This window comes from Drosophila hydei, unplaced genomic scaffold (genome assembly GCF_003285905.1).
Source record: "Drosophila hydei strain 15085-1641.00,03,60 unplaced genomic scaffold, DhydRS2 tig00008147-arrow-arrow-pilon, whole genome shotgun sequence".
Taxonomy (NCBI): Eukaryota; Metazoa; Arthropoda; class Insecta; order Diptera; family Drosophilidae; genus Drosophila; species Drosophila hydei.
Genome location: NW_022045851.1, coordinates 83698 through 103083, shown reverse-complemented (window position 1 = coordinate 103083; position 19386 = coordinate 83698). Strand labels below are relative to the sequence as shown.

Genomic DNA, 19386 nt, shown 5'->3' with positions numbered 1-19386 from the left:
GTAGAGCTTAATCATAATATTTATAGCATATATATATTTAGCAGCAAATATTTAGCCAGCGAATTAGCGTCAATTTGTTCCGTTTTAGCCACAAATATTGAATTTTTTTTGCCTTCTATTTAATTTATTTAGACTGATTAGCTTAAAATATATGCGAGATGACAAAACGAAGATGAAAAATTTATTATAATATATAATAATTGGAGGCATAAAGCATTATGACAAATATATATCTCAATTAAAGGAAGACACTTGGAATTAGCATAAGATTTTAACGGACGTTGGATAGCAAAAGAAAAAGAGTTATGCCAAATATTGAAGTACGTTTATACCCTATATTTATCTTAAAGCGCCTGTTCGCTCGTTGTTTTATTTTTTCTTGTATATAGTTCCAAAAGGCACGGTAACAGATAGATATAATATTAAAACGAAACTAATCCACTTAGACTAAGCCCCATTACCTGTAGTGCTGTACTTTATAAACGAAACGAATCTTTGATATAAAATGCATACAAATTATATACTATAGTTACTAATCAAATAAACTAAATATAAGGCTTCACATTTACCGAAAACAAGAAGCATGAAAATACGTAGAATACCAAATACACTGAAGAAAAAGAAAGAAGCTTTTCAGTTGGATTTTTAACGTATATTATATTTGAGATATTTATTTCAATGTAAATTTATGAATACAAAATGAATAAAGTATTAATTGAAACCAACGCAATTGGTTTGTTTTTTCCTTACATTAGGTACATCAAAAACCTTTGTTTTTCTTTAACATCGTTTCACGAAAACTAAACTAAATTTAAAAAAAACTAAAGCAAACATAAATCCAATTTTAATCGGCAAATTCAACAGTTCAATATATTCATATACGATCTGTATTCATTTAGCTTAAATTACAAGTTATAGTTCTTATAACATATATTATATTTTAGATATTTAATTCAATGTACATTTATGAATGCAAAACGAATAAAGAATTAATTCAAACCAACGCAATTGGTGAATGGCTTTGTTTTTATTTAACATGGCATTACGAACACTAAATTAAATAAACTGAAGCTTACATAAATCCAATTTCAATCGACAAATTCAACAGTTCATTATATACCTATATAATATGTATTTATTTAGCTTAAATTACTAATCATAAATTATTTACGAAGCGCAAAAGTATGCAAGTTTTTATGCCGAAAACTTGTTTTACTAGTCGTCGCTAGATGGCGCGATAGTGATGTTTCAAACGTAAAATTAGCAGTTCCTCTACATTTTTCCCGTTCTAAGAACTTGAATTAGCACGTCTTGATGTTAAAAACAAAAGTTATTTTGAACATTTACTGACATTGTAGAGGTCCAAGAATCAGTAGAGGATGGAAAAAAAAATCCAAAGGTTTTTTTGCTTAAGCAACGTTTTGGTAACCATTTAATTTGTGTACGAATATAAGTTAAATAGGAAACTAATACCACATTGTATTCTACCTAGACAGTGTTCTAGACGCAACAAAGCTTAAAAATAAATACATTAGTTCAAACACTGTTAGCATATTTACTTAGACATTTCGATTAATGGGGCACCACTTCGTACATGTTTACGCCCTTCTTGAGCAAATAGCCGCCCATGTTGGCAAGCTCCACCAATTTAGTGACGCCCGTCATAATACCCGCTCGAGTGCCCATCTCCTTTAGCTCCTCGTATTCAAAAATGCGCCGACCCAACGCAGCCGATCGCAACTGCATCATGCGCACAAAGTTCTGTAGCTGTGAACCTTTGCTGGAGCTGCTTGGTGCTGATGCTTGGTCAGCAGATGCGGCGCCAAGGCGTGTCTGCGCCATACTCTCTGACACCACAGCGATCACATCCCGCACGTGCAGCGGTGTTACAGTGCTGGAAAGATCCAGACGGGCACGTGCCTGCGAAAGGCAAATTAGGCCGAGCAGCTGGCTGCAAAGAGTTCAAATAAAGAAACATTTAAAAGAGAGAAAACAGTATGTTGCCTAAGGCTTCAGTCAAGGGCAAGAACCTTGCACGTTCTTTAGTTTCTAATTTTCAGTTTAATTATTATTAATTATGATTCTGAGATGTTAGCCAAATCACAATGAATTTTGTGTTATTACGTCTAAAATGTGACATTGAAACCTGTTTTCGGCTGGATTCGTGCTAATAGTGAATATTTGGAAACTTATAAACATTTTTGGTTGGAGAGCATCTTTCCTATTCTATATATGGTTAGTTAAGCATTCAAACTCGATTTAATAGCCATGCCCTTTAAATCAGTTATATGTGGGCGCGCTTCGAACATGTTCCAACGCAATTTAGCGGAAGACTTTTATCAAAACGTGCATCAGCTGCTCTGCTACAGAAAGGGCAGATGGCCAACGGGTTGACTGGTTGGTCGGTTGGTCGGTTGGGCGCTCGGGCGCGATCCCAAACACAGCACGCACCTTTCATTTGAATTTATCAATTTCGTTTTTTCATTCTCGGCTCGCACGTTGATGCGCGCGGTTCGGTACGGTGCGACTCCAATTTTGAATTTCGAATATATCTCGAGCTCGAGCTCGTGGAAAAGCGCATCGAATGCAGCTATCGGAAGCGTAGCGCAATTTCCTAACAGTTGACATTGAAGCGGCTTTTGTTTAATGCTCAGCTTTTCGTTGATGAAATTTTAGTTGCCCAGCAGCGAGAGATTTTTGTGCTTTTGGCGGAGTGTCGCAAGTTGCTCACAAAACAAAAACAAAACCGAAAACAAAATATTCAAAAGTGCAGCAAATACAATTAAGTAGGCGTTGTTGTTGTTGTTGTATTATTATTATTATTGAGTGCACTGTGGCTTAGATAAAGATGAACATGTGGTCGCTTAGCTTTGTCATCGCCTATTGCGTGCTCCTGCCAGCCGTTCAATGCTTCGAGATGAACAGTAAGTAATCCGTAACGTAGAATTAGGTATTAAAGCTTGATATTATAATGGGGATTTTTTAAGATTTTAAAATATATAAAAACTATTCACACGCAATGTTGGACGGGGCGTTGTCATCGTATTAGAATGTATTCCATTAAACTATTCGAATTATAATAGGATAGGCGTCAGGTTGTGTAATGCCTAGGAATTGCTCATATTATATGATATAATGTGCAAAGTATGTTGTTATAATGCAAATCGAATTGTTTTTATTATTGCTTCAACGTAATTCAATGGGAATAGAATACGAATATATATAGCTATAGCTGAAGATGCATATAAATTGTCTCAATAATAATAAACGATTTAAAGCTTTATCCTGTGATCAATCAGTTTATCCGAAAATGACATTAAAAAAGCTATATAATTGATAAATATTCCCTAGGCTGCACAATTAAAACTCATCTTCAAGGGCTCACACTCCAACGCATAATTTATGAACAGTGACAATGGAAGATTTCGCACAGGTACTTCAAATTGTTTATCAACGTCAGATGAGTTGACAGATTCGCACTAGATAGACAAAATCCATTTGCGACTTTAATTGCCATAAGGTGTCAAAATAAGTATTCAAATGATTCCATCTCGTTTTTGTATTCTAATCAATTGTCGCATCTCAACTTTAAGCATCTTGCTGCTTGAATTTTTTCGTCTTTTGCTTAACACGCACAGTTAAACCTATTGCCAAATTAATCACCAAGTTCCCCCACACATCAGCAGAATATAATGCGTAATATTTATTTACATTCCAATTATAGCTCTTTGTGGGCGTAGGCAAGCATTTTTTCTATGATTAAGCCCTATTTCACTAAATATTTGAATACTTATATGTTGGGCTTAAATCAGATTCTACTTTAATATGAATCAATCCAATCGGTATACACTTTTCACATTTTGGACGAGTATAAAAACAGACAAAAAGATTTACGGTCCGATCTACTCGAGACATGAGCAATATGAATTTACATTATTTGTTTACTCATCTTAACACCGCAAAGCAAACAACAAACGATTTACTTTTTAATAAATGTATGCAATTATTTTGCACTAAGCGTGAAGTCCGGCAAAAGTCAAGGACTTCAAATGTGAGCTCAAGATTTATTCTTAGACGTGTTAAGTGAAACAGATATATATATAACATTTGCTTCGTATTCCAATAAAAAGTTCGTGTCCTAAGTCTTTTGAACTGGATCTGCTAAGAATGAGTCTTTTAAATTCAGAATTGACTTCTCAGCGCAATGCCTACAAAGATGAAGCGATAAATTTAAAAATTAATTTCGTGTTCTAAGTCATTATCACTAAGTGTGGAATAAGAATAAATTTACTTTCTCTTGAAACATTTGTTCAATTTGAAGCACTTTCTAATGCAACGTCGTGTTTTAGAAATTTCTAGTATAATAACTGCAAAGGTGACGCATCTGAAATTCAAGTTCAAGTTTGTGTCCTAAGTCGTTTCGTGTAAAGCAAAAAAACTTGGAGGCAGGAAAACGAGTTTCCTTTTACTTGATCGCATAAGAAGATTAAGCTAGTCGAGGCTGCCTTGTTCTTGGGGTATTTGAGGCATTTTTGCCAAGGAAACTAGTTTTGCCCCGATGACGCATGTAACTGACTTCCTTAATGGTCATTAATTTGCCTCCACAGTGACGCAGTACTACGAAATGCCGCAACTTTACGACTTTGATGACTATGATCGCTGTCTGCAGGAGTATGGTGCTGGGACCTATTGCTTTGTGCGCGCAGAGGTGCAACCGAACAGCTCAGCAGCCGCCTGGCGTGCCATCCAGGAGATCTCGAAATATGACAGACACCACTTTGACCATCGCCAGCTTTACTTTGGACTCTGCGTACACAAGTGTGAAGCACAGCTGGCGGAAGTGGATGATATTGCCAGACAGCAGCTGCAAGCGGGAGTTCTTACGGATAATGCCAAGGTGAATTTGGATATATATATATATATATATATATATATAAATTAGATCAGAAAAGTTAATCAAATGTTGTTTGTCTTGAATAGTAAATTTCCAGAAAATATTCATGAATTAGCAACTTCAGCCTATTTAGTTAATTCAATGATATTCTATCTGCCGTATAGCTTAGCTTAAATTAGCACAGCCATATGAAAATGCGTTCAATGGGCTTGAAAACCGCTTTTCAATCTTTTTTAAAGAAAACGATCGCACACGATTTAATTTAATTTGACGCCTTTGCCCAACCAAAGAAAAATCAAGATTTCAAAATCTCCCACAGCAACCAATAAAAAATATAAAAAGACAACAAAAAACGAACAAAACCAAAAAACGGAACGAACAAATTTAAAGTGTTGAATGAAAAAACAGAAATGTTTTAACTAGCAACAATAAAAATTAAGCGTCAACAAATGCGTACAAGAAACATGCAAGCCAAACAAACAATGTTCAACGAAGTGGTTATACTCTCTTTGACAGTTATGACAATTGATTGAAACACCTTCATTATAATCTCTTCATTATAATGTCTAAATACTCGCATTAACTATTCCGATTACGCCAATTATTCATTTTGCTTCGACATTCGTTAAACATTTTTGGGCTGTTTGCAACTGCCGAGAGTTGAAATTTATATCTTAAAATTGCATTCTTATTTCTTTCAGCTGTGACATACAGCTTGAAAAAGTCCACATTCCCTTAAGCTTCAGATATAATGACAAGCACATGCTGATCAGTTTATTCAACTCAGATTACAGCTTAACAGAGTCATATAGAGGCGAATATTTAAACAAATATTTAAAGGTGCAAACATCTTAAAGAATGATTAAAATACGAAAAGATTATAAACAAAAAGTATTTTATAGATAAAGATAAGTAGGTGTATTAGGCCAGAAAAAGTGTATACATATATAAATTAATCATATAGCCCTTTCAAGACCCCTTTTATGATTACCTTCGAACGCCATGTAGATCAGTCATTTAGGTGCGTCTGCTGCATAATTAGACAAGGCAAGCTTGGAAAACCCTCTGATTGACTGATGTCAGTTGCTGCAGTAGCCAATAAAATGCAGTTTTACATTTTTTTGTTTAAAAAAAAGCAGCGTGTAGCACCTTAAAAATTTGATTCCAAAACAAATGTGGAGCAGCTGCATTTCGTTCAGGGCCAAGGCTGTGACATTTAATGGGCAATTTGAATCAATCGTTTTATCTTTTGTTTATCTGGTTTCTTGTGCTGCAGGTGAACGTCTATCTGCAACTTTTTGCCATGGAGGCGAGCAATCGGGCCCGTTACAACAATCTGACCAACGCCTGCCTCAACTGGCGCCTGCAGCAGCGTCAATTTGGAGTTCAGGCCAGGAGTGTAGTGGAATATTGTGATACGACTGCAACAGCTGGCAAAGTCACCGAGGAAGGTAGGTGTCAGGGGAAGCTAAGTTTTCTATCGTTTAAATTAAATCGGCATTGCCTGACTCGCCTTTCACATCATTATTGGTTTCTGTTCACAGATGATCCTTGGAATTTAAGCTTTTATGTGCTGGTCTTTGTCCTTATCCTTTTGGCCTGTCTGAGCAGCCTTATCGATTTGCATCTAAAGCGCCGTCGTCATGACAAAATGTTGAAGGAGCGCGATCATTACAAGACGCCGCCTCGTAGCCTGGCCACGCGTCTGCTGCTCACTTGTTCCATAGCCAGGAATTGGTATCGACTGAATCAGGAACCGAATGGCAAGATCGGGCGCGAATTGCGATTTCTCGATTGCTTGAAGTTCTTCGCCATGTTCCTGGTGATCTTTGCACACACCAATTGGGTGATCTATGAAGGCGCCATTAGCAATCCCCAAGATCCGGAGCGCATGCTGCACACAGCTGCCGGCACACTCCTTGTCTCCGGCTCCCTAATCACAGTCACGTTCTTTGTGATTAGCGGGCTGTTGCTCACCATCAATTGGCTGGCGGTGACTCGCGCCTTGACGGAACACAAACCTGAAACATGGAGTTTGGGCAAATATGCAGCTCTCTTTGTCAAGTTCAATGTGTTCCGCTATATCCGACTAACCGTGCCCTATGGCTTTATTCTTTTGATGAGTGGCGTTTATTTTGAGAATGCTGGCGGTCCCCTCTGGCGTCACATTTACCAACGGGAACAGCTCGCCTGTCGCAAGAACTGGTGGACCAATCTGCTCTTCATCAACAATTTTGTGGGCACCGACGAACGGGTAAGTAGAACATAAAAACTCTCAGAGCTTATTTACAGCAAACATCAAGTTTTAATATTAAAGAGTAAATAATTGACGATTTTAATTAGACTTTCCATATGCATTTGTGTATTTGCAGTGCCTGCTACAGGGCTGGTATTTGGCTGCGGATACTCAATCCTTTGCCTTGAGCCTGCTGGTGCTGATGCTGGCACATCGGTTTGGTCGCTGGAGCAAGCTGCTCTATGGCGCTGTGTTCGGCATTTTTATGGTGCTCCCAGCTGTGCTGACCTATGTCATGGACTACTACCCCATTTTCCTGCCGACTCCGCAGTAAGTAATCGTCGCCAGCTTCGACAAAGTCCACATTAATTTCTGTTTCCCATTTTCAGGACACAGAAGGACTCGTTTATTGGTGATAATCAGTTTACTGAATTCTATACATCATTTCAAATGAATTTCGGGTCCTATTTCTGTGGCGTCCTAGCTGCCATTGCTTACGATCAGCTCTCCTTGAAGCAGTACAAATTGCGTGAGCTGCGCAGCTTTCAGTTCTTCTGGTTTACTCTGTTCCCAGTTGGGGTTCTCTGGCTCTTTACGGCGCATCCCATTTACCAGCATTATTATGCAGAAACGCCACGCATTTGGGGCGCCATCTACGCGACCATACAACGAAACCTGTGGGGCTTTGGCCTGGGCATATTCGTGGTGGGCATGGCCGCCAAAGTAGGATGTAAGTACACATGTGACTATGATTAAATGGAGTAACAGAATTGTAGTTATTCAAACGATTTCATATCTATTTAAATAATTTTTTCAATTATAATTTATTTTTGTTTGCTAGGGATTATGCGCAAATTTGCCTGCCTGCCAATCTTCCGGATCTTGGGACGCCTCACATATGGCGCTTATATAGTGCATCTCTTGGTGGCACGAGTTGCTCTCGCCACGGTGCGCGAGCCCATTTACTTTGGCACTGGCACAATGGTAAGTTTTATTTTAATTTTTATATAGATTTTCTATGGAAACCTGTCTTGTTTTTCTTTCAGTTTGCATATATATTTTACGTCCTATGCGCCTCCTATCTCAGTTCCCTTGTTTTGGCCATATTTGTGGAGTTGCCCGTATCGTCATGTCTCAAACTTTTGCGCTAGTCAAGGATAATATTAAGTTGTGATGACACCTGCTGAAAGCTTAAGAAAAACTTAATCAAGCTTAGCTTAAAAATTTTGAAATAAATTTTTAATTTTCTGCTTTGGTAAATTATTAATTGGATGACGCTTCAATCCAACTTTATTGTATATATAATCTTATAGCTCTCAGCAAGTGTCAGCATTACGTACACTTAAGATTTTACATATAAAAATCCTAATATTAAGTAACTTAGCTTAAATAAATATATCAGTATCATAACCTATCGATAAAGCCTGCTATTCCATTATGTTCAATCAATATTTATCACTGCAAGTCGGGGGTCTTCAAGCACACATATGACAAGTTAATATTATATGCAGAAAATGCATTAAAGTATGATCATGCTTATGCTTGATCGTTAATCGATTAGAGCATATAGTCTTTTTAAATATGAATAAAATATGAATAATATGAATATTCCTTTATTTAAATATTATAAATAATGATCAGTAAATCAACTAATTTAGGACTGGGAGTTACTTTCAGAAATAAGGTTAAAAATTTAACTTATAAATTCGCTACTGACTACTCTCTTAAATCGATAATTATCAAATCTAACCGATAAAAATATAAATCGAGCAATGCCTTTGGTTTTATAGTCTTTCTATTGTAGTTAATCGATCATAATACCTGATAAGGGGATCATTTCGTTTAGATAAATCAAAATACTTCACTCACCCCATTCCTATTTGGCTCTGCTCATGCTCGATCTCGCTGCGTCGGTACAGCTCCAGGAAATGTCGCCTGATGGTTTTGGTAGATGCATCGTTGAGCAGCGGCTTGACATGATGTCGGGCATAGGCAATGAACTTCTTAATTAATATGGGTGGCAGTAGATCAAGTTCGCCATGCTCTTGGACACTATGTTCCAATCGCTTATCCAAATCATAATCCTGCTGCATAATGCTATCATTATCATCATCATCGTCGTCATTCGCCTGCACAGCGGACGTCTCATTCAACGTATTCTCGCACATAGAATCGCTTTTCTTGGGCTTTAGCACGAAGCGTGCCGCGATCTGGGAACGCTTTTTGGAACCAGCGTGCAGGGCACGCACATGTTCTGTGAGAGATATATCGCGCGTGGTCGAAGGCTTGTCCAGCAGCACATAGACCAAATGAAACTCCCTAAGCAGGGTCATAGTAATCCGTATATTCTGCAGCAAATAACGCGATTGATCGTACAGCCCACGTTGGGGATTGGCACTGGCTATGATCGCAGGTTGCGCTTCGTATGAGGCAAACGCGCCAGGAAGTACCATATTTAGCTGACCTGCTTGCATGGACTGCAGCAACAGCGTCTGCTTCGAAGCCAACTTGTCGACGCCATCCACCATGCAGTGACCCGCAGTGCTAGCCATAAGCAGGGCACCTGCATCCATTACCCGCTTGTTGCGACCACTGAAGTTGAGACCCAATTGATTACCCGCCTGGCTGCCACGTTTGCCGCTAACAAAGCCACCACGCTCGGTAATCTGAGCACAACTCTGCAGCAGCTTGGATTTACCAATGCCCGGATCACCGACTAGCAGTACGTTGACTTTTTCGCCGAGTAGTGACAGCAAGCACCCAGCCTTGGCCATCTCATGACCGTGCACCTCCGGAGCCAGCGATTGTACCAGCAACTTAAAGTTATTGGACTCCGAGTTGATCATGGAAATGACTTTCAGATCGCGTTCGCTAAACTCTGGCTTGATGAAACGTGCCTGCTGCACACTACAGGCACGCATATACGCCTGCATATCACCGCTAGTTGCTGCAGCTGCAGATGTCGATGGCTGTTCACTGTTGTCGCATAGCTCGCGAAGCTTTATAACGCCCGTGACTATAATCTCTTGTCCCACTTGCACAGAGTCCACCAGATCATGACGCAACTCAATGTCCAGTTCACCGGTAAACGTGTTCTCATAGTCCGTCAGCAGCGAGATGCTTGTCTCCTCTAGCCGTATGATCTGACGCACTGAAAGACGCGTATAGGGCGAGCTGCGTAGTGCCAGAAAATTGTCCTTGGCACTACAGAGAGGCTTCATGCAGTGATACGGACGTGGTGAGAAAGTCCCACGCTGGCGCAGCGACTGTTCTGTGTAACAGCGTGTGCACTGGAAGGCTTGCCATGCCAGGCCATAGGTCGGTTCGCCAACGCTGCTCACAATACCACGCACTGCGAACATGCTATCCACGCGAGCATGACTTATGCTGCTGATCAGCTCCACTGCCACAAAGTCTTCGGGACGTACGTAAATCTTGCGTGTGCGTCCACGGGGTGGTATATACATATCTTTTGTGCTTATTGCTGGCAAAATGGTGTCCGCCGCTTCATCGAGCCCATTATTAACGACAACCGTGTGCATGGCCACGGCTACAGTTGAGAGTGTGCGTAGTGGCTGTCTCTGCAAATCCTCTTTCAGTGTGGGCCACACCTGCTTTAGCTGTTCGTCGTGCATGATGACCGGCGCTGAGAGTTGAAAGCGTCCACTTTGGCGTATGAGTGTTATATTATATATTAATGGATTACGCTGGTAGTGCGCTTCCACGGATATAATGCGCTTGGCCATCTCGCTGCCCTCGACGTATTCCTCACGCATAAAGTACAAACGCCATCCAGGACAAGCGCGTGGATTGTCCACAAGTACACTGCGCACCTGCAGGGCATCCTCTGGAGCAGCGTAGTTTTCTGGGCGCAAGTAACTGCAATCCATTGACGCATTAGTGACGCGTTTGCGCCGTGCGACAGCATCGGACCGACTACGACTCCACCCTCGTGGCTGTGCAATACCTCTGGTAATAGAATCTTGTTCTGATCCGGGCTGACGAGTGCCGCCAGCTGGTATGACGCGACCATTTCGACGAAAATAGAAATAAGGACGATAGCTACCGCTGCCACGTGATCTGCCGCGAACAAATCTGGATGTTCCGCGGCCTTCGGGTGGACTCATTACAATATACGCTTACAAATTTCAAACCTATTTGGACACAAGTTGCGCGGTTTGCTTCTTCTGTTATTAGCATTCGACATCACAGTGCGTCAAGAGTCTTGTAATCGAGCTATCGATAATATTTTATATGAAATGCATTTGAATATCGTAAATATGAAAAAAAAAAAAAACAATTGTTAAACATGAATTAATGTTTCTAATTTTTATTTAATTGAAGGAGCTTCATGTCGCGTTCCAACATCTCTATCTGTGTGGGTAAATAATGCTTAAAAACAATTTTAACCTTAGTTTTTAGTTCCAAAAAGGTTTCAAGCACCAGTTTCTCTTCCTCCTCGTTTTCGCTCTGAAACCCCTGTAACTCCTGGAAGAAATTAACGCATCCATCAAGTAATTGAACTTGCTTAATTTGTAGTTCGGACAACTGTTTTTGTACAGCAGTAATCATCATTATGTGATCGTCAACACGCGTTGTCATTGTGGCAATAGAGTCCAACTGCATCTTGTGTGGATCTAAATCATCGGCTGATTCTGTATTTTCCAAGCTAATATCGTCGAGATCATTTACATCGATGCCTGTATCATTAACACATTCCTCATCAATTAAAACCGGATCTGACGGAATGGTACCAGCTTTTGAAGGCTTGTTTTGCTCCTTGCCTTGCTTCTTTAGCGCAGACTTACAAGCCAACTAACAATAAATATAACTTTTTATGTATTTTTGATTTTTTTGTAAATTAATTACCTTCTTTTTGGCAGCTTTTGATTTATTCTTTTTTGCCATTTTGAAGCATAACACTGCAAGAACTATTAATGAATTCGCTTATTGTTCTGAAGTAATGAAGTTATATTAGCTAACAATGTAAACATGAATGACAGTAAATTCACAACACTCCCCCTTTGAAAATAATGCTCTACAATGTTCAAATATGTTTTTCATACCATGGGCGCGCATTAAAACCAAAAAATATTAATATCGTATGCAGATAGACTAACTGAACTTTTTTGTTTCGTGTATTTTTAGGGATTTTGGTATTTTTCGAACATGGTTACACTATAAATTTTCTGCAGTGGTTGCTTGCCCAAATAGTTTACCAAAAACAAAAAACCTTAGTTAAAAGTTGTAAATTATTTCGTTTTAATAATGCCGGTGAGTATTTCAGTTGACTAGCATAGTCACCAAATAAACTTAATAAGAATCATTGATAGATGTGAACTTTAGTCGAAGAACTCGACCCCACGCAGACCTGACTATTTATAAAATTCTTATCTATTGTTTACGTATTCCAAAGGCATACCACTCGCAAATTAAGGACTTTTCTCAACAGGTGGGCAACATGGCCATTCTGCCTTTGCGTACCCAGGTTCGAGGACCAGCCCCATCTACTAATGTCGAGAGTGACATTATTGATGAGTCACTTTACTTCTTCAAAGCAAATGTATTCTTCCGCACATACGAAGTAAAGGTGTGTATTGGATTATAAATAAATATATACGTACAATTAATATATTTCATATGTTGCATGTAGTCTGAGGTGGATCGAGTACTAATCTATGTTACACTGTATATTACCGAATGTCTTAAGCGACTGACACGTTGCACAAGCAAGGCACAGGGTACACAGGAAATGTATAGCCTGGCCATTTCGAAGTTTGATATACCCGGTGAAGCAGGTTTTCCACTAAATGCGGTCTATGCGAAGCCTCAGAGCGCACAGGATGCCGATCTGATGCGTCAGTATTTTCTACAACTGCGCCATGAGACGGGCAATCGGGTGGTCGAGAAGGTATTTAGTACCGAGGATGGCAAGCCAAACAAATGGTGGACATGCTTTGCCAAGAAGAAGTTCATGGAGAAGAGCCTGGCAGGTCCAGGACAATAAATCAAAATGTATCGAAATATTTTTTATTCCATTGTCGAATTGTATTATTTAGTAATGATCGATTTTGTTTTTTTACGAATACAATAATCACGCAAATGTATCTTCGTTATCAGTGTTAGCCGAAGTTCTTTAATTGGAAAAACATTTCTAAACAAAAATCTAATATGTACAGAGAAGAATTAGCGGTACAGATGATCGGCTTGCAGATTGGATGCTATCTCCGATTCCCACTTATCGCCATTGCACAAAAGCTTCTCCTTGTTGTAGAGCAATTCCTCATGTGTCTCTGTCGAGAATTCAAAATTTGGACCCTCAACAATCGCATCGACCGGACAAGCCTCCTGTAAACGGAGCAAACATGAATCCAACTCAAAATCTAATATAATATGGCTAAATTACCTGACAGAAACCGCAATATATGCACTTTGTCATATCAATATCGTATCGAGTCGTGCGCCTGCTGCCATCCGCACGCTCCTCGGCCTCAATAGTAATTGCCTGAGCGGGGCAAATAGCCTCACACAGCTTGCAGGCAATACAACGCTCCTCGCCGCTTGGATACCTCCGAAGGGCGTGCTCACCTCGGAAACGTGGACTTAGTGGCCCTTTCTCAAATGGGTAATTAATCGTTGCCGGCTCCTTAAAGATGTGTGCCAATGTTACGGCAAACCCACGGAAAAGTTCGCCAAAGAACATTGTGGTAGCAGCACGATCTGTGATAGCATCCATATCCATGCTCAACTCCTTGTTGTTAACGTAAACATAGCCCTTAGCCACGGGGACGATGTCGTTGGGCTCCTTTTTAGCGGCCAGTAAGCGTGCGCCGTTAGTGCCAAACATGCGCTGACCTGATTAGAAATCATAATTTTTATTCAAATAGAAAAGTTGCAAATATTGAAGATTTGTTTTCACTATGACATAAGGTTACATAACCTTATTCGATGGAATTAACTACAATTGTGTTTATTATATTTTATTTAAGATTGACCCTGTTTTTACTAACCATTGCGCGTGAGTGTAAAAATTCGCATTGTAAGCGACATGTTTGCGGCGCACAAATTAATTGTCGGGAAACAAAAATTACAATTGTTTTGTTGTGGTATTTTTGGTCGATAGATATATGCTCGACCAGGGATGAAAAGCATCTGCAAACTATTTCGATAAGTAGTTAAATATCCGATGATTATCGAGTATCACTATCATTTCGATTAATATGTGTTTGAAAAGCAAGGCAGTCAGTGACGTATAACCGATGCATCTCTTTGTTTTAAAGTCTTCAATATTAATTTAATGAAAAATCGGCCTGCTAATATATGAGAAATATTAACACAGTGATCACTTTAACATTATTCAGTTGCTTTGCATTCAATTGAAGTTCAATTACAATCACATTCCAATCGGTGACGACATCGCTATTTTTGCTAACAATTTCACAAGCAGTCGTAAGCATGTCGGATTTATCCTATCTCGAAACTATTTCCCACAAAGAGCTACACGCTAAATGCCTGGAATATGGGTTACCAAATATACCCGTCACCGATACGAGTCGCAAAGTTATTTTGCGTCGTTTGCGTGCCACTATCTTGGGCACTCAAGACAAAAATACTGCTGCCACAAATATACGACGTAAAACTGTGCACAGCAGTAAGGCGACACCAGCAGCCGCGATAAACTCGAAAGAGTCTCGCGTGGCAGATAAAATTCCTAGCCGCAACAACAACAAAAACAATGTTCGTCGAACAATTGCAACTACGCCTAAGGAATATTATCCGCTAGATAATTCATCCGTGCGGTCTATAGAAACAACAACAACCGTGTCAGACGTGGGCTCACAGTCGGAAGATGATGATTTCTATCAACTAAATACACCCAGAACTAAGCTGCAACAGTCACAAGATACTCGCCAGCGTCGTTCGGTCTCATTGAGCAAATCTGGCGTTTTAACCACGTCATATACACGTGAGATTCAGCAGCCGCATTACGAGGAAGACCAAGACGAGGAGCCAGAGGAAGAGCCACAAAGCTATACGTATCAGCGCCCAATGGTAACGACAGCACCTATACACAAGCTGCCTGTCAGTCAGCCGCGCGTTGAGCGCAGCTATCGTCCAGAGCTGAATTTTACGCAAACGCACCTGAACTCGACCAGCTATACAGAAGCACCTAACGAGTTCAATGAGCTTGGCATACAACAGGCGTCACGTAACACTTACAGTGGCTCGGCGGCTCCTTTTAATACGGGTATTGCAACCACATCAGCAATACGCCAACGGCAGAGCAACGGAGAAAGCGGCTTTACCAGAGGTCGCTTGCTGCAGCCCACGTACAAGGCCAACACGCTGTATCCACAGCTGAACGATTTCTATGATCAGCACAACAACTCTATAGAGCCGATGGACATTGAAACAGATAGTGAATCTGAGTCGGAGATTCACCACCAACCCCAGCAGCAACCACAGCAGCAATACCACCACCAACAACAGCGATCATCTGGCAATAATCAAGATTCGCCATACTTGAGTCACTTTTCACGCGAGCTGGATGCAAGGAAACGCTCCTCCCCGTTGGCCAGGCCGCAAATGCGTACAACCATCCAGCAACAGGAGGCTAACACACCCATACAGAAATTCAGAGAACTGATGATAGCCCTAAATCGTACATATAATCTCAAGTTTTACTTTCTTCTAGCACTAGCTGTACTGTTAGCCACATTAATATATGTGATAGTTACGCCCGCAGTCTAAGAAAACACGGGAACATCACTACATATGATAATAGATGAATAGTAATCTGTAAAAACATTCTATGTAGAATTGTTATGTACATAACTTTTTTACATAATGGTTATGGAATATCTGGAAGTTCTATAAATATGGGCATGACTTATCTTAGAATATTAATCTGTACAGGCAATGTATTTGAAATTGCTATATACAAATATTTGTTAGATACAATTCGAACTAAAAAATGGATTTCCGATTATTTATACGTTATAAATTAATTATTTCTGACTGACAAAACGAAATATGAAATATCTTAAAAGATCATCTTAAATTTTTTTCTAAAGTAAATTTTTAACTAACATGATTTGTTGATTAAAATAACCTCTGATTTATATTTTTGGATGTTTATAATATTATTAATAAATATTATAATTATAGCAAAGAATTTTGCATTTCATTGTTACTATAAAACTGTTTAATAAAACGAAAAACTCAACTACAGAAGACTCTTCCTTCAACAATATAGATTTTCTCTGAAAGTACATTTGGACTAGATGAAACTAGAATACAATTTCAACTTCAGAAAAAAACTATATCCTTAAAAATAAACTTTGCAGCCTTTTGGTTTTCGGTATTTTGTTACTTTTCTAAAATTTACTTAAAATATATTAAAAACAAAGTGTGATTCCGATGTCTATCAGAAATTTATGAAGCCTCTCTTCTGAACAATTTTTTTTCTTCATCGTTTGCTTTATCGTTTTTTTATATTTAAATATATAATTAGAAAAATGTACTACATTACAATTATTTTATTAAATAAACTAGTTATATTTAAATGTTTTTTTCTTCAGTATGTTTTGTGTTCTTGTGTGTTTCAGTTATCGGATTTAGTCTTTAGGCTAATATTTACAGGCTATTTAAGAGTTGCAACACAAACAAGTGTAAAATCGTAAAGCTTAAAGAGGGCGCAGGCAAAAACGAAAATGCAGTAATTGTTATTCGTGGATGTAGGCGGATTGGGGACGAATGGAGCGATATGAAGGATATCAACGTGACTGCATTTAATGGGGAAGGAAAAACAAAACACAAATAATCCCTGGCTCAACAATGGCTCTTTTTCAGCTCCATTTAATTGAAATGGAACTTAAATTGGAACGGCGAACCATGCTGGAAGTGTGCAAATGGATCAGCGCCACGGAACCCATGCTGATTACTCTCCGGATCCAGGGGATCTTCGCCATTGTCAAACTGCCGTCGCTTCTCTGGATCGGTAAGCACTTCCTTGGCCGCTGCAATATCAATGAACTTTTTCTCTGCCAGCTTTTTCTCCTCATCCTTGAAATTGTCCGGATGCCACTTCTGTGCCGCCTTGCGATAAGCTTTTACTATCTCTTGTTTGTTGGCATTGCGTTTCACGCCAAGGATTTTGTAATAATCTCGACGTTCCGCCTGTTTTTGCAGTTTTTTGGCCTTCTGGATGCCCTCCTTAGCCCGTGAATTATTCTCATCAATTTCCAATGCCGACTGATAGTCGTGTATGGCATCATCATACATCTCGCTGCCCAGCAGCGCTTCTGCACGATCGCAATACACTTGTGAATCTTTCATAATGTCTAACGCATGTTTGCAGTGCGACAACGCTTTGCCGTACTGTTCGTCTGTCGTATAACAAGAGCAGAGCAGCTTGTGCGCCTCATATCGTATCATCAGCTCCTCGGGCTCGTGTTTGAGAACCGCTTCGCCTGCAACTATGCATTCGGGTGCCTGTTTTTCCTCTCGTGCCGTTTCTGCTGTCACCAGCTGCTTCTCTACTTTGCGCAGTTTCTTGTAGAATGGAAAGCAGAGCTTGTGCTCGGGATCGAATTTAAGGCATTCGCGAATTTCCTTCAGCGCATTGGTAGCATGTCCAATATTATATAGCAGCTGTGCTATATTGTAATGCCCCTCTGTACTGTCTTGTGACAATCGATTGACCTGCCGCAAATCCGCAATGGCCGAGAGCGGATCATTTGTCTTTAGATAGGCATCAGAACGCGCCTGCCTAAATGCCACTGACCATGGTGAGATCTCCAGCAACTGTGTTATCATGCCTATGGCGTTCTGCTCATCATTATTGCTTAGCAGATGCTGCACTAGCTCCCACTGCTCCTTGGCCGGACGCAGTCTTGAATAGTGCTCGTGCACGAGACCATTTTGTGGCTCTTCCCGAAGCACAAGCTCAAAGTCCTGTAGTGCATGCTCGTAGTCGCCGCTCTTCATGTGCACAATGCCACGCTGACTACGCGCTGCTGTAAAGTCGGGCTTAAGCTCCAACACTCGACTGAAGTCCTGAATGGCAAAGCGTGTCTTGCCCAAGGCAAGGTAAACAGTGCCACGCTTGAAGAGTGTCAAATAATTGTTGGGATCGCCCTCTATAAATTGATTAGTGTTATGTCAAGCATAATATAGCGCTATTATTAGTCTTCAATACTTACCCACAGCTGCATGGTAATGCGTCAAAGCATCCGATAGCTGACCGCGTGCCAGAAAATCTTTGCCCAGCTCTAAATGATTGTCGATGTCCGCCTGACTTGGCGCTGCCGCATCTGCGCCTGCATTGAATGACGTGTAACAAAGCAGTTAAAATAACTTGTTATCAATATTTGAAATTTGCGATTAAAGACAAAATTAGAGATGGTCGCGTGCCGTTATTATTAAAACAAGACCATTGCATTAAGTTTTGGTTTCATAGAGGACATTCGGTGCCGTCTGCAACAAAACTATGACTTACCTTCCATGAAGAGCTCCAGCAGCAGCAGCAGGACACATGCAGCCAATTTCTTTTCACCGCTGCCAAGCAGCAGCAGATCGCTCAATGGCAAAGCCATTATGCTGTGTATGTGTGAGTGGGCGTATATGTAGGTGTCTTAACCAGTTGTTATTGAGAGTATAGGCCAATTCTTCAATTTAAATGCGATACACACGTCACACGTTATAGCGTGGCAGCCACTGTCAACTTCTTCTTCTTCCGATTTTCTGTATATCACAGCTGCTAATCTGTACCGTTGCACCCGCTTACTAGATGCTATTGTATGTTGTTGTCGGTCTTGCTGTATAGTTTTATCCGTTTTTGGGAGCAAAAAAATATAAGCTTGGTAGTTTCTTTGTTTAATATACGCATAAATAGTACTACGCAATTTGTTGCTTTGTGTCCATTTCGATCGGTAACCGACTCGCTATTGCACTTTAGCAGATACGTTTGCTTCAATTTTGGTAGAACTTGCTGCTTAAAAACCTAAACACTGACGTGTTATGCGAGCTATAACAGCCCAATAAAATAGCGTTGCCAGACAGCGCAGCGGCATCTGATGTTAGCAACTTCTGGCAGCTCCGTTAAGAACAGGGCTGTTAGATAATAAAAAGCACTTTTTCACTGAACAACATGCGATAGTTATCACGTTTCAAAATTTTAATTTAAAGTGCTTTCCCACCATATAAAAAAAATTATATCTTCCAATTTAAATTTAATGTATGTATGTATATGGAA

General features: G+C 39.9%; 7 protein-coding genes across 7 annotated transcripts; 3 read left to right on the top strand and 4 right to left on the bottom strand.

The window, feature by feature from the left end:
- Window positions 1-1180: 1180 nt before the first annotated feature.
- On the bottom strand, window positions 1181-11329 carry LOC111603450 (DNA replication licensing factor REC). The gene is made up of 2 exons (XM_023321038.2): window positions 9000-11329; window positions 1181-1951 (listed from the first exon to the last, which is right to left on the bottom strand). Exons 1-2 carry the CDS (start codon window positions 11255-11257, stop codon window positions 1573-1575), a joined length of 2637 nt encoding a protein of 878 aa, XP_023176806.2. The 5' UTR covers window positions 11258-11329; the 3' UTR covers window positions 1181-1572.
- LOC111603451 (nose resistant to fluoxetine protein 6) lies at window positions 2465-8315 on the top strand. The gene is made up of 8 exons (XM_023321039.2): window positions 2465-2924; window positions 4608-4897; window positions 6171-6345; window positions 6439-7148; window positions 7267-7460; window positions 7520-7860; window positions 7972-8114; window positions 8177-8315. Exons 1-8 carry the CDS (start codon window positions 2849-2851, stop codon window positions 8279-8281), a joined length of 2034 nt encoding a protein of 677 aa, XP_023176807.1. The 5' UTR covers window positions 2465-2848; the 3' UTR covers window positions 8282-8315.
- A 96-nt stretch (window positions 11330-11425) lies between the features above and the next one.
- LOC111603438 lies at window positions 11426-12161 on the bottom strand. The gene is made up of 2 exons (XM_023321022.1): window positions 12000-12161; window positions 11426-11945 (listed from the first exon to the last, which is right to left on the bottom strand). The coding sequence occupies exons 1-2, from the start codon at window positions 12036-12038 to the stop codon at window positions 11454-11456; spliced, it is 531 nt and encodes a 176-aa protein (XP_023176790.1). The 5' UTR covers window positions 12039-12161; the 3' UTR covers window positions 11426-11453.
- Window positions 12162-12263: 102 nt separating this feature from the next.
- LOC111603437 (actin-related protein 2/3 complex subunit 3) lies at window positions 12264-13144 on the top strand. The gene is made up of 3 exons (XM_023321021.1): window positions 12264-12404; window positions 12547-12720; window positions 12784-13144. The coding sequence occupies exons 1-3, from the start codon at window positions 12399-12401 to the stop codon at window positions 13135-13137; spliced, it is 534 nt and encodes a 177-aa protein (XP_023176789.1). The 5' UTR covers window positions 12264-12398; the 3' UTR covers window positions 13138-13144.
- A 149-nt stretch (window positions 13145-13293) lies between these two features.
- LOC111603435 (NADH-ubiquinone oxidoreductase subunit 8) lies at window positions 13294-14289 on the bottom strand. The gene is made up of 3 exons (XM_023321020.1): window positions 14141-14289; window positions 13537-13985; window positions 13294-13478 (listed from the first exon to the last, which is right to left on the bottom strand). The coding sequence occupies exons 1-3, from the start codon at window positions 14280-14282 to the stop codon at window positions 13317-13319; spliced, it is 753 nt and encodes a 250-aa protein (XP_023176788.1). The 5' UTR covers window positions 14283-14289; the 3' UTR covers window positions 13294-13316.
- Window positions 14290-14384: 95 nt separating this feature from the next.
- Window positions 14385-16077, top strand: LOC111603434 (LEM domain-containing protein Bocksbeutel). The gene has a single exon (XM_023321019.2). The coding sequence runs from the start codon at window positions 14586-14588 to the stop codon at window positions 15879-15881; it is 1296 nt and encodes a 431-aa protein (XP_023176787.1). The 5' UTR covers window positions 14385-14585; the 3' UTR covers window positions 15882-16077.
- Window positions 16078-16686: 609 nt separating this feature from the next.
- LOC111603402 (dnaJ homolog subfamily C member 3) lies at window positions 16687-19186 on the bottom strand. Its single transcript, XM_023320969.2, has 3 exons — window positions 18631-19186; window positions 18335-18451; window positions 16687-18271 (listed from the first exon to the last, which is right to left on the bottom strand). Exons 1-3 carry the CDS (start codon window positions 18725-18727, stop codon window positions 16989-16991), a joined length of 1497 nt encoding a protein of 498 aa, XP_023176737.1. The 5' UTR covers window positions 18728-19186; the 3' UTR covers window positions 16687-16988.
- Between the last annotated feature and the right edge of the window lie 200 nt (window positions 19187-19386).

What these genes read in the sequence shown, in the direction of transcription:
- LOC111603451 (XM_023321039.2), top strand. Translation starts at nt 2,849, where the DNA reads ATGAACATGTGGTCGCTTAGCTTTGTCATCGCCTATTGCGTGCTCCTG. An exon ending in TTCTTACGGATAATGCCAAG is followed by an intron (nt 4,898 to 6,170) that starts GTGAATTTGGAT and finishes CTTGTGCTGCAG; the next exon opens with GTGAACGTCTATCTGCAACT. An exon ending in TGGCAAAGTCACCGAGGAAG is followed by an intron (nt 6,346 to 6,438) that starts GTAGGTGTCAGG and finishes TTCTGTTCACAG; the next exon opens with ATGATCCTTGGAATTTAAGC.
- LOC111603450 (XM_023321038.2), bottom strand. Translation starts at nt 11,257, where the DNA reads ATGAGTCCACCCGAAGGCCGCGGAACATCCAGATTTGTTCGCGGCAGA. An exon ending in CAGAGCCAAATAGGAATGGG is followed by an intron (nt 1,952 to 8,999) that starts GTGAGTGAAGTA and finishes AACTCTTTGCAG; the next exon opens with CCAGCTGCTCGGCCTAATTT.
- LOC111603438 (XM_023321022.1), bottom strand. Translation starts at nt 12,038, where the DNA reads ATGGCAAAAAAGAATAAATCAAAAGCTGCCAAAAAGAAG. An exon ending in CAAAAGCTGCCAAAAAGAAG is followed by an intron (nt 11,946 to 11,999) that starts GTAATTAATTTA and finishes ATTTATTGTTAG; the next exon opens with TTGGCTTGTAAGTCTGCGCT.
- LOC111603437 (XM_023321021.1), top strand. An exon ending in TCCGCACATACGAAGTAAAG is followed by an intron (nt 12,721 to 12,783) that starts GTGTGTATTGGA and finishes TGTTGCATGTAG; the next exon opens with TCTGAGGTGGATCGAGTACT.
- LOC111603435 (XM_023321020.1), bottom strand. Translation starts at nt 14,282, where the DNA reads ATGCTTTTCATCCCTGGTCGAGCATATATCTATCGACCAAAAATACCA. An exon ending in TTTTACACTCACGCGCAATG is followed by an intron (nt 13,986 to 14,140) that starts GTTAGTAAAAAC and finishes ATTTCTAATCAG; the next exon opens with GTCAGCGCATGTTTGGCACT. An exon ending in TATATTGCGGTTTCTGTCAG is followed by an intron (nt 13,479 to 13,536) that starts GTAATTTAGCCA and finishes CTCCGTTTACAG; the next exon opens with GAGGCTTGTCCGGTCGATGC.
- LOC111603434 (XM_023321019.2), top strand. Translation starts at nt 14,586, where the DNA reads ATGTCGGATTTATCCTATCTCGAAACTATTTCCCACAAAGAGCTACAC.
- LOC111603402 (XM_023320969.2), bottom strand. Translation starts at nt 18,727, where the DNA reads ATGGCTTTGCCATTGAGCGATCTGCTGCTGCTTGGCAGCGGTGAAAAG. An exon ending in GCTGGAGCTCTTCATGGAAG is followed by an intron (nt 18,452 to 18,630) that starts GTAAGTCATAGT and finishes CATTCAATGCAG; the next exon opens with GCGCAGATGCGGCAGCGCCA. An exon ending in GCATTACCATGCAGCTGTGG is followed by an intron (nt 18,272 to 18,334) that starts GTAAGTATTGAA and finishes ATCAATTTATAG; the next exon opens with AGGGCGATCCCAACAATTAT.